General features: G+C 38.9%; 1 protein-coding gene across 1 annotated transcript in view; it reads left to right on the forward strand.

The window, feature by feature from the left end:
* Positions 1–13,530, forward strand: part of LOC123504962 (protein turtle-like) — a 178,367-nt gene that overhangs the window by 146,875 nt on the left and 17,962 nt on the right. Inside the window, 2 exon segments of the mRNA XM_045255933.1 lie at positions 2,624–2,812; positions 4,318–4,433. Of these exon segments, the coding sequence (XP_045111868.1) occupies positions 2,624–2,812; positions 4,318–4,433 (305 nt within the window).

Consider the following 13,530-nt stretch of genomic DNA (forward strand, 5'->3'; position numbering starts at 1 on the left):
ATAAACAATAATCTGTTTATAACCTTGTGTTGTTGACATAGCCTGCACCAGAACCCCACACTCCCTCCCTCCCAGGCCCCAAAGACCTCATATTCTTTGGTTTATGATTCTTATAGGCTCATGCGCTGCTATTATTATTATTACTATTATTATTATTATTATTATTACTTTGGCTTTTATTTTATTTTGTTTATTTTTTATTTATTTTTTTTTTCATTTATTTTATTTTATTTATTTTTTTTTCTTTGTCTTCTTCTCTCCTTGTCTTCAGCTCCAGTGTTTATTTACATATTCTGCTGTAGGCCTCCCCAGAGCTGGTTGTTAGACTTTTTCTCTTGTGACGCAGCCATTCGCCCTGCCTGTTACATTTCTTTAGACACAGTGATAAACCAGCCTTGTAACGACTTGGCAGCGCTGTGACTGCCTCTTGGTGACCTCTTGTTCTGCAGCTTTTGACTTCCTACCATTCTGGTCTATAATCTTCTCTGTCTGTCTGAGAGAAGTGGCCACAGCACTCCCTCCCTCCTGTGGTGCCTCTTCCAGTTCTGTTTCTCTGTGATGTCTCGCCTCCATCTTCCATGGATGCCATTTTGTTCAGGTGCATGGATGGCATGGGATTGGCTTGTTGTTTAAGCGTAGATTTTTCACAAGATCTTTTTCACAATCCAAATGTCTTCCCTCAAGAGTGTTCATACATGTTACATATTTTGATTAATACTATTTTTAATTTTAAGATTAAAACTTTATACATTTGATAATTGTTTGAATGGCAGGTAGTGAAAAGATTAGTCTAATACCCTCACTCATGTTTTAAATATATGCTTATTTTCCTCAAGTTATCTCCAGTAAATAAAAGAAATTTAAATAATATTTAATTATTGATAGCCTAGATCCTTTTAAATAAAACAAAAATCAGTTCTTTTCAATGTATTGTCAGTGCTATTATTGACCTTAAATCGAAGGCAACAATTGATAGTAAATACTACATGATGCTATACAGAGCCTATAAGAGTCCTCAGGAGAGTTGTCCCGGCAACCCACCTTGACCTTGCTCACTACAACCACTATAACTCCCTCCCTCTGGACTGGAGCTGTTCTCGTTTCTGTCACGTTTTTCGTCTTGATCTCTTTTTACCTGCCGCTGACGCCTGCCACCCGCCGCCCACTCGCTCGGTTGGTCGGCTGGCTGGCTTCTTGTCCACCCCGTTGGCTGCTGGATGGCTCGATCAACCACCACCACCACCACCTACTACTACTACTACTACTACTACTACTACTACTACTACTACTGATACTACTACTACTACTATTACTATTATGCCACTACAACCAATACTACTATCACAACCAACCTTACTGCCACCACCACCACCACATCCACCACCACCACCCTCACTGAAACACACACACACACACACACACACACACACACACACACACACACACACACACCAAAAAATCCACATTATCACGACCATTTACGACACTAACTTAATAACTTTATGTACATTTCATAAACCATCCTCTCCTTTTTTTTTTTTTTTTTTATTTATTTATTTTTTTTTTTTACTATTTTCACACTGTCCTTTTATTTTATATTTTTGTATTTTCTTTCTTCATAAAAAAAAAAATTATTGATCTATATATTACTCATTTTTCCTTGTAAATATGACTCGCTGTTCTGAATCTTCCTTTTTTCTTTCAATGTACACATGATCTTTCCTTGCCCATTGATGACACTTTAAAAAATCTCATTGGGTTTACTTTTATTTTATTTATTTATTTTTTTCTTCTTTTTTCTCAATATCCAAACCTTAATAATTGTCTGTTGCCATTCACTCGCTGTCCTCAAATTCTTAAAATATATATATATATATATATATATATATAATAATAATGATAATAATAATAATAATAAATACCTACGGTGCCTCGATGTGTTGGCCAATGATGGGCGTACAATCAATCAAACATTCTCCATTGTTATTACTGGTATTATTTCACTTTTTCCTCACAATCGACACTAATCCATATCTTATTCCTCTGTTTGGTGGACTTTTGTATTCTCATCTCCTTCCAACTTGCATTCCACTTTTTTTTTTTTTTTTTTCCTCCGTTTTACTTTATATTGTCTTTATTTTCCTTTTCCTTTTTTTTTTTTTTTTTTTTTTTCCAATATCTTAAATGTTTTCTCTCACTCTCCATGATATTAACACACCTGTCTGTCTTTCTGTCCGTCTGTCTGTCTGTCCGTTCTAACTTGTATTCTCTCTCTCTCTCTCTCTCTCTCTCTCTCTCTCTCTCTCTCTCTCTCTCTCTCTCTCTCTCTCTCTCTCTCTCTCTCTCTCTCTCTCTCTCTCTCAAACACACACATAAACACACACACACACACACACACACATTTCACCAACAACCCCTAACAACTATCATCACCTATTATGAAATCACCACCACCACTCACTACTGCCACAAAACCACCACCACCACCACCACCACCTCCACCACCACCACCACTGTCATCAACCACCACCACCACTGCCACCACCACCACTACCACCGCCGTTCTACTGCTGTGTTCCCGCTGCCCGCTGCAATCCCACTGACAAAGGATCGCTTCCGGTAGGCCCCCAACCTCACCCTCCACGGGATGTGAAAATAAAGAAAGCAAAGGATGGGTCAGACGGGTTCATTATCTCCTGGTCCCCTCCAGAAGACACCACTATTCCAATTGCCTACTATGACATCGAATATAAGATAGATGGGACTTGGAAGAAGTTGAATGACGACCATATTACTGGTACTAATTTTAAAGGTGAGTTGCTGATGGAGGTGTGTCTCTGGGTGTGTGTGTGTGTGTGTGTGTGTGTGTGTGTGTGTGTGTGTGTGTGTGTGTGTGTGTGTGTGTGTGTGTGTGTGTGTGTGTGTGTGTGTTTGTATATTTGTTGTTATTTTTGTAATTCTCTCTCTCTCTCTCTCTCTCTCTCTCTCTCTCTCTCTCTCTCTCTCTCTCTCTCTCTCTCTCTCTCTCTCTCTCTCATCATTTCTCTCCTTATTTTTCAGGTAAAGGAAAAATACGTACAAAAAAAGCAGGATTTTCAGTGTGGTGGTGTAATGTGTTAGGTCTTATTAACAGTTGATAGTGTTCAGTGTCTCTTTATACCTGTGGTGACACTGACGACATTCTGTTGTTGTCCATGGCTCCTCAGCTTCTGGGAAATAATCACTGAGGGATTTCTAATGAATAACATGTTTTTATGATTATATTTCTTTATTTTCAACACAATAATTAGTTACATATTGCCCTACAACACTCTTGCCAGTGTTGATAGCTATTCCTTCCAGAAAAATATAAGCAACTTCAAAAGGAAAGTTGAATGTTAGTGTATATGAAATTTCTCTTCATCATTGTGTGTCTATGTACAGTCTGCAGCAGTGACGGCACAACAACCATCACTCCACCCCAGTTTCAACACTCCTTCCTTCATTCCCAATCGTTCACCTGCCCTCCACATACAGTACACCAATGTGGTTCAGCTGCTCACACAGTTGTGATGCCATTACTGCCGGAGACTGTACATTTGTTTGTGTTAGCCTGCAGTGTGGGTGAAGTGTGGAAGTCACCAGAAACATATTTGACAATAAAGTTGAATTTAACGTAATAGTGTTTATTCAGTTTTGGCCATTGTGAGATCTGTCATGGTGACTGTTAGCTGAGACCTCCAAAACATAATATAGAATAACTGAAGATATGAAGTGAGTGCCAAGATGAGGCTGAAAGTATTTAGCCAGTAACCTTCCCCTACAATGCTCCCAAGGGTGACTCTATGAATAAAGATGAGTCTGTGATGTAGCCATGGCCAAGAGTTGAGTAACATTCCATATTCACTTCCACTGTGCAATATATTTTTATTTGTTTTCAACCCCTGAAACTTGCTGAAAAGTTATCAGTTATCAGGCTTTACTAAATAATCAGCTGCAGATCTAAAGACCTCTGATTATGGAAAGAATCTGGAACACAGTGGAAATGGATGCAGCAGGTTATTCAGCTATTGACCACAGCTATAATTTATTATGAGATGAGTATTCAATGCTGGCTGTTTTATCATTGAACACCAGTAAGGAAGTCTTTTAATTGTAGTGTTGATATCCATATGGTCTGATTTGGCAGGATTTTACTTTTATAGAATCATCAGTGTGGAAACATGAATTTAGTGTAATTGAATGAAATGTCATGAAAGCAAGTGTTATGTGGCTGTGTGTAGCTTTTAACTACTATGTAGTGACCTTGGTAATATTGTATCTTCCTCACCCTTGCAGTCAAGAAGCTACAGTCGGGAAAGAGATACCACTTCCGTGTGTTCTCCAAGACAATGAAGAGCTATGCACCCTCTGACGAAGAGGTCTTCGATGCACCAATACAGAACAAAGAAAAAGTAAGTACACCACAGGCACTGGCAGGGATCGGTCAGGACAAGCTGGTGGCAAGTGTTTGTAATGAGTGGGGAGTAAATGAAGGAAATCTGGAAACTCAATTTACCCAAGATTACCACACCTGTAACAAGAGAAGGTAAAATGAGGAAGGATTTAAAAGGTTAATGGAAGTGTGCTATTTACAGACCACTCAAGTCATTGTTATGACAGGCAGAATAACACCACAAATTCATCAAGAACAGACTGATCTCCAAGAACCTCATCACTCCCTAAAGTCTCTCATGGAAGTTGTACATGTGTAATGCAACATAAGTGCACCAATCTTCTTCTTCTCCTTCTCAATATGTAGTGTTTGATTAATGGTTCTTTGGTGTGTGTGTGTGTGTGTGTGTGTGTGTGTTTACCTAATTGTATTGTATAGGGTTCGAGCGGGACTCCTAGTGTCCTGTCTTCATATCTCCATTTATCTTATTTTTCTTTAAAGTTATGCACACTATGTGCTGCAACAATTCCATTATCCAATGCATTTCATTTTTCCACCGTTCTGTGTTGAAAACTGTATTTTCCAACATCCTTCACACACTACCTCATCCTGATCTTCTTTTCATGTCCTCTTGTCCTTCCATTCTCTTCTGCCAACAGCACCAAGTCTTCTTTGTCTATCTTTTCAATATCATTTACTATTTTATACATTGTGTGTTTCACTGTATGATCTGCTGCAGTCTCTGACGAGACAGCCAGACGTTACCCTACGGAACGAGCTCAGAGCTCATTATTTCCAATCTTCGGATTGGCCTGAGACCAGGCACACACCACACACCGGGACAACAAGGTCACAACTCCTCGATTTACATCCCGTACCTACTCACTGCTAGGTGAACAGGGGCTACACGTCAAAGGAGACACACCCAAATGTCTCCACCCGGCCGGGGAATCGAACCCCGGTCCTTTGGCTTGTGAAGCCAGCCAGAGGACTGGGGTGTGTGTGTGTGTGTGTGTGTGTGTGTGTGTGTGTGTGTGTGTGTGTGTGTGTGTGTGTATTCACCTAGTTGTATTCACCTAGTTGTAATTTTACAGGGCCTAGGTATCATACTCGTGTGGCCCCGTCTCCATATCTACACACATCCAACTTTCCTTTAAAACTATGCACACTCCTTGCTGACACCACCTCCTCACTCAAACCATTCCACACCTCCACACATCTTTGTGGGAAACTATATTTCTTCACATCCTTCAAGCATATTCCCTTGGCTATCTTTTTACTATGCGATCTTGTAGTTCTACTTAAGTTTTCCTCTTTCAACATCATTTGCTCATTATCCACTTCATCCAGTCCATTCAACAGTTTATAAGCCTGTATTAAATTTCCTCTTTCTCTTCTTTGTTCCAAGGTAAGCAAATTCATTTCTTTTAATCTCTCCTCATAGGTCATTTCTGCCAATTCCAGAACCATTTTTGTTGCCATTCTCTGCAATCTCTCTAACTTCCTTATATGCTTCTTTTTATAAGGGGACCAAATCACTCCAGCATATTCCAATCTTGGTCTAATTACCATACTAATTAATTTCTTCATCATATCTTTATCCATATAATGGAAGGCTAATCCAATATTTTTTATCAAATTATATGTTTCTCCAAACATCTTATCAATATGAGCCTCAAACTGCCCATGGTCTTGTATTATCACTCCCAAATCCTTTTCCTTTTCCACCTTTTTCAACACTACTTCTTCACCCATCTTATATGACCCTCTTGGCCGTCTTCCACTCTTTCCCATCTCCATCACATGACTTTTGCTCAGATTAAATTCCATTTGCCACCTCTTGCTCCACTCCCAAATCTTATCCAGGTCTGCCTGTAAAATTTCACAATCTTCTTCACTCTTCACACACCTACACAACTTCGCATCATCTGCAAACAAATTAATATAACTGTTTACTCCCTCTGGCATGTCATTAATATATGTGTGTGTGTGTGTGTGTGTGTGTGTGTGTGTGTGTGTGTGTGTGTGTGTGTGTGTGTGTGTGTATTTACCTAATTGTATTTACCTAATTGTAACATACGGGAAAAGAGCTATGCTCGTACTGTCCCGTCTCCATATCTACTAATGTCCAGCTTTTTCTTAAAATCATGAATATTCCTTGCGTTGACCACTTCCACGTCTAAACTATTCCATGCTTCCACCCTTCTATGAGGAAGCTATATTTTTCACATCTCTCCTATAAGTGGCCATTTTAGTTTTTCCCATGCCCTCTCGACACTCTTTCATTCCACATACACAGATCTTCCCTATCCATTTTTCCATGCCAATCATCACTCTGTATATTGCTATCAGGTCTCCCCTTTCTCTTCTGTTTTCCAGGGTCGGAAGTTGCATTCTGTTCAGTCTGTCTTCATAAGTCAAATCTCTTAAGTCAGGCACCATTTTGTTGCAGCCCTCTGTACTTTCTCTAGTTTCCTTATGTGTTTCTTTAAGTTCGGAGCCCACTGTATTGTTGCATATTCAAGCCTTGGTCTTATCATTGCAGTAATTATTTTCTTCATCATTTCTTCATCTAAATATCTGAACGCCACTCTTATGTTCCTCAATAAGTTCAATACTTCTCCAATTATTTTGTTTATATGTCTCTCTGGCGATAGGTCATTGGTAATTGTCACCCCAAGGTCTTTTCTTCATGACTGGTTTTATGTCTTCATTTCCTATCTTGTACATACTCCTGATTCTTCTTTCACTCTTGCCAAACTCTAATTTCTTGCATTTTGTCGTGTTGAACTCCATTTGCCATGTACAGCTCCATTTCCATATTCTGTCCAAGTCTTCCTGGAGTAGTTCGCAATCTTTGTCACATCTCACTTTTCTTAACAATTTTGCATCGTCTGCAAATAGGCTCACATAACTGGACACCCCATCCACCATGTCATTTATGTAGACCGAACATTACTGGTGCCAACACTGATCCCTGTGGAACTCCACTCTCCACCAAGCCCCATTCTGATGGTCTGTCCTTAATTATTGTTCTCATTTCTCTTCCTACCAAAAGTCTTCCATCCATTTTAGTAAACTGCCATGCACTCCTCCTACCATTTCAAGTTTCCAGATCAGTCTCCGGTGTGGTACCTTATCAAAGGCCTTTTTTAAATCCAGATATATTCCATCAGCCCAACCATCTCTTTCCTGTATTACATCTATCACCCTCGAATAGTAACATATCAGGTTTGTCGTGCATGAACGCCCTTTTCTAAAACCAAATTGACACTCACAAAGTATGTCATTTTCTCCAAGAAGTCTGTCCATCTATTCTTCACCACCCTCTCACACATCTTAGCTACCACACTTGTAAGTGACACTGGTCTATAGTTCAATGGGTCTCTCTTGTTACCTGATTTATAAATTGGGACAATGTTAGCTCTTTTCCAGTCTTGGGGCACTACACCTTCCCTTAATGAGGCATCAATTACTTCACAAACTTTTTCTGCCAGTTGCTCCTGCATTCTCTTAAAATCCATCCTGATACCCCATCAGGTCCCACAGCTTTTCTCACTTCTAAACTCCCCATCATATTCTTGATCTCCTCCACAGTTACTTGAAACTCCTTCATAATCCCTTTCTGTTCCATTACCAGTGGTTTGTCAAAAGCAGTCTCCTTTGTGAATACCTTCCGAAAGCATCCATTCATAGCCTCTGCCATTTCCTGGGATCTTCACTGCATACTCCATTTACTTCTAAACTTTCAATACTTTCTCTATTTTTGATGTTGTTGTTCACATGTCTGTAAAAAGCCTTGGTTGGTCTTTACATTTATCAATTATATCCTTTTCTTGTTTCTTTCTTTCTTCTCTTCTAATCAACACATATTCATTTCTTGCTCTTTTGTAACTTTCCCACTGCTTAATCCGTCTTTTCCTTCTCCACCTCTTCCATGCATCCTCTTTTCTTGTTCTAGCCTTTTCACATCTATCGTTAAACCAGTCCTGCTTTCCAACTTCTCTATGTTGTCTTATTGGTACAAATTTTTCTCACCTTCTTTGTATATTTTTATAAATTCCTTCCACTTTTCATTTGCTCCTTAGCACTCTTGAATTTCATCCAATTTGTCTCTTGAAAGAATTTCTTTAGGTTTCCAAAATCTGTCTTGGCATAATTCCATCTTCCCACTTTATATTCTTCATTTCTTCTAGATTTCTCTTCATCTATCACCTTGAACTCCAAAACTGCATGATCACTCTTTGCTAAAGGGCACTCCACCCTCATCTCCTCAATGACCATTGGCTCTGTACTAAAGACCAAGTCCAGTCTTGACGATGCTCCCTCTCCTCCAAACCTAGTATCTTCTTTGACCCACTGAGTTAACACATTTTCCATTGCCAGTGTCAATAGTGTATTTCCCCATGTTGTCTCTGATCCTTCCATTGACCAGTCCTCCCAACACACCTCTTTACAATTAAAATCTCCCATCATTATAGTTCGTTCACAGCCACCCAACATTTCTTCCAGACATGTTCCTGTATCACTTATCATTTCTTCATATTCCTGTACTGACCATGCATTTGTCTTAGGTGGTACGTACACCACTATGTAGTGCCTCTTTTTCCTTCATTAGTTTCTGCTCTGATCTTTAGCACTTCTGCCTTTCCCATACCTTCTTTCACTTGATCCACCTTTATATCTTTTTTAACCAGCAACATCACTCCTCCTCCCATCTTACCTACTCTATTTCTTTTCCAAACATTATATTTCCTTCTCCAACCATCATCAGGTCTTCTCCTCTCTCAGTTTTGTTTCAGTAAGACCCACAATATCTGGGTTCTTGTCCCTCAAGTAATCGTTGAGTTCTAAAATCCCGATATCACTCCATTTATGTTGGAATACATTACATTCGCTCATACGTAAGTTTCTTTAGTCCTTTCTTGCTGTACTTTTCTGGGTTATGAACCACTTCCTCAGTCTCATATCCAAGATTCTCCAGAAAAACTCTTTCTTCTCCTCTTCTGTCCTCTCTTCATTTTTTCAAAGCCTCCTTTCTCAACTCATTTAACATTTCTCTTTCCTTTTCACCGAGATCTCTTCTCAACCAAATCTTCCTTGTTGTTTCCTGCTGGGCTAACCTCCATGACTTCTCCACCAATTCATCTACATCCTTTTGTGACTTAAGTTTGATTCTTATTGGCCTCATACCTTCTCCTGTGAACTTTCCAATTCTATGGAAGTCCTCTATTTCTTGTACTAGGTCTTTTCCCTCCTCCTGCACCACATTAATGATATTATTTATCACCTTTTTTATGTTTTTCTCTCTCCATTTTACTCGGTGTCTTATCCTCCTCCACACCAAATATCACCACACATCTCTTTTTGTCTACAGTTTTCCTCACCAATGTCTCATTTGACTTAATAACCTTCACCACTTTCTCAGCAATCTTCTCTTCTATGATCTGTTGATCTATAATTTCAGCAAGGCCCAAAGTTTTCTCCCAGACTCTTTGATTTCCTTTTCCAGACTTGCAACTTTGTAATTTACCTCCTTTCTTTCCACTTCCTGACTTTTTCCATTCAGCCTGCTTCTCCATCACTTTTCCTAAAGATTCTCCACATTTTCGCAATTCACTTTAATTAACTTAACTTCTTCTTTCAGTACTGCATTTTCTTCTTCATTTCAGCGCACTCTTTCAGCACATTGTTATGACTCTTTTCCAGTTCGCCATACTTTTCAAATAGTTTTCAATTTTCCTTCTAATTCCAGAATTTTCTTGACATATACGCTCTTTTCCATTGTACCTTGAAAGCCTGTGAAGTCTAATTCTCTTCAAATATCACGGCCGCCATGTTGCGCAGATGTAAACAACTCCCAGCTGATGGTTCCAACGCAGGTTACAGTTAAAATTCACCTTCCCTGGACATTATTTGCTTCTCAACAGTTAACATATGGAGATGGGACAAACATTACATGCTCCTTACCCACCTTAGTTACTCTTAGGCAACGGCAACAGTGTGTGTGTGTGTGTATTTACCTAGTTGTGGCTAATGGGAGGGGAGTAAACTTATGGTGTCCTGTCTCTATATCTTTGATCAAATTTCTCCTTAAAAGTATGCACAGTCTCAGCCATTACAACCTCCACATCAAGTTCATTCCAATTGTTCACAACTCTATGAAGGAAACTATCAAACTATACTTCTTGATATATCTTCTACAAAATCTCTTTTTCAACTTTAAACCATGTCCTCTTGTACTGCACGTGTCCAATAGTAAAAAGTCTTCTTTATCCACATCCTCCATACCATTAACCATTCTATAAACATGTATCAAATCTTCTCTTTTCCTTCTCTCTTCCAATGTAGTAATGTCCAATTTCCTCAATCTTTCTCCATAGATTAAAGTACTTAAATTTGGAACCATTTTTGTAATTGCTCTCTGCATTCTTTCCAACTTCATAATATTTATCCTTTTTTTTAGTAGACCACACGACCGCCGCATATTCCAATTTTGGTTGTATCACAGAAATCAATATCCACGGGTGCCTGCTGGTCATCCAGCCAGTCTTTCCCATTACAGAGCAAGCTCAGAGCTCATAGACCGATCTTCTGGTAGGACTGAGACCACAACACACTCCACACACCGGGAAAGCGAGGCCACAACCCCTCGACTTACATCCCATACCTATTTACTGCTAGGTGAACATGGGCTACACATTAAGAGGCTTGCCCATTTGCCTCGCCACCTCCGGGACTCGAACCTGGACCCTCTCGATTGTGAGTCGAGCGTGCTAACCACTACACTACGCAGTGTGTGTGTGTGTATTTACCTAGTTGTAGTTTTACAGGGCCTGGGCTTTATGCTTGTGTGGCCCCGTCTCCATATCTACACTTATCCAATTTTTCTTTAAAACTATGTACACTCTTTGCTGACACCATTTCCTCACTCAAACTGTTCCAAGTCTCAACACATCTTTTGGAAACTAAATTTTTTAACATCTCTCAGACATCTTCCCTTCCTCAGTTTCTTACTATGCGATCTTGTGCTTCTAGTGTCATATTCTTCTCTCAGGATTAGTTTCTCATTATTCACTTGATCCATTCCGTTAATCATTTTATAAACTTGTATCAGATCCCCTCTCTCTCTTCTCTGTTCCAGGGTTGTTAGATCCATAGCTTTTAGTCTCCACATATGTCATCCCTTTAAATTCTGGAACCATTCTTGTAGCCATTTTTTGCAGTCTCCAATTTCCTTATGTGTTTCATTTTTAAGGGGGGTCCACACAACTCCTGCATATTCCAATCTAGGTCTTATTTTAGTACTTATCAATTTCTTCATCATTTCTTTGTCCATATAGTGAAATGCTAATCCAATATTCCTTAGCAAATTATACGTCTCTCTGAAAATTCTATCAATATGGCTTACCAGTTGATTGTTTTCTTCCATCATTACTCCCAAGTCCTTTTCCTTTTTTACTATTTCTAGTTCTACTCCATCTCCCATCTTATAGATTCCCACTGGTCGTCTTTCACTTTTTTCCATTTCCATGACATGGCTTTTGTCCACATTGAATTCCATCTCTCATTTTTTACTCCATTTCCAGATCTTGTTTAAGTCTTCCTGTAGTATTTCACAGTCCCCTTTTTGTTTAATGACTCTGCACAGTTTTGCATCGTCCGCAAACAAATTTATGTAGCTGTTCACTCCCTCTGGTATGTCGTTTATGTATACGAGAAAAAGTATTGGCGCCAATACTGACCCCTGTGGCACTCCGCTGTCTACTGTTCTCCACTTGGACTTCATATCTTTAACTATCGTCCTTATTTCTCTCCCCTTCAAGTAATTTTTCATCCATTTCAATGTGCTTCCTTTTAAGCCACCCTTCTCCTCTAACTTCCATAATAATCTTCCATGTGGCACTTTATCAAACGCCTTTTTGAAATCTAAATAAATACAGTCAATCCATCCCTCTCTCTCTTGTACTTTATCAACTATTCTAGAGTAGAAACTCAATAAATTTGTTACACATGACCGACCTTTTCTAAAACCAAATTGGCTATTTGATAATAATTTGTTGTCTTCAAGGAACTTGATCCATTGTTTCTTTATTATCCTTTCACACATCTTGCATATTACACTAGTTAGTGATACCGGTCTGTAATTTAAAGGTTCTTCCTTCCTTCCGCTCTTGTATATGGGAACCACCTCAGCTCTTTTCCACTCCACTGGTACTGTTCCATTTTCTATTGAGCATTTTATGATGTTGTATATAGGACTTGCTAGTTCTTCCCTACATTCTTTCAGTATTCTGCCTAAGACTTCATCTGGTCCCATTGCCTTTTCCTCATCCAGTTCCGTCATCAACTTTTTTATTTCAAGCTTGGTTACTTTAATCTCTTTCATATGGACAGTCTCTCTATTACCCTGTGGTCTTTCAAATTTGGATTCCTTAGTAAAGACCTCCTGAAATTTACTATTTAACAGTTCTGCCATACTTTTTGGGTCTTCCACCATTCCGTTCTCTCCTTTTAACCTTTCTATTGTTTCTCTTTGTCTTATTTTTCCATTTATGAATCTGTAGAACAATTTTGGTTGTTCCTTACATTTTTCAACAATGTCCTTTTCATATTTCCTTTCTTCTTCCTTTCTCACCTTAGCATATTCATTTCTTGCTGTTTTGAAGTTTTCCTTATTTTCTGGATTTCTGTTTCTTCTCCACCTTTTCCATGCTCCATCTCATTTCTCCTTTGCCCTAGCACACCTTACATTAAACCAATCTTTCTTTCCTTCTTTAGGTCTATATTTCGGGACATATTCCTTGACTCCTGTTTTGTATATTTCCAAAAATAAGTTATATTTCTCTTGAACCGTTTCTGAGTTTTCCATCTCCTCCCAGTTTACATTTTTAAAATAGCTCTTGAGGTTCTCAATATCAGCCTCTCTGTAATTTAATTGGTCTCCTTTGTATGATTCACCTCTATCTTCCTTTCCTTCTTCTATATCCATTTCTAATATTATATGGTCACTCTTTCCCAATGGGCACTTATATCTTATGTCATTGTTAATTTGTGTATCCCTCGTAAAAACTAGGTCCAATCTTGCCGGCTCATCGTTTCCTCTGAATCTTGTG

Source organism: Portunus trituberculatus, chromosome 17 (genome assembly GCF_017591435.1).
Source record: "Portunus trituberculatus isolate SZX2019 chromosome 17, ASM1759143v1, whole genome shotgun sequence".
NCBI classification, from domain to species: Eukaryota; Metazoa; Arthropoda; class Malacostraca; order Decapoda; family Portunidae; genus Portunus; species Portunus trituberculatus.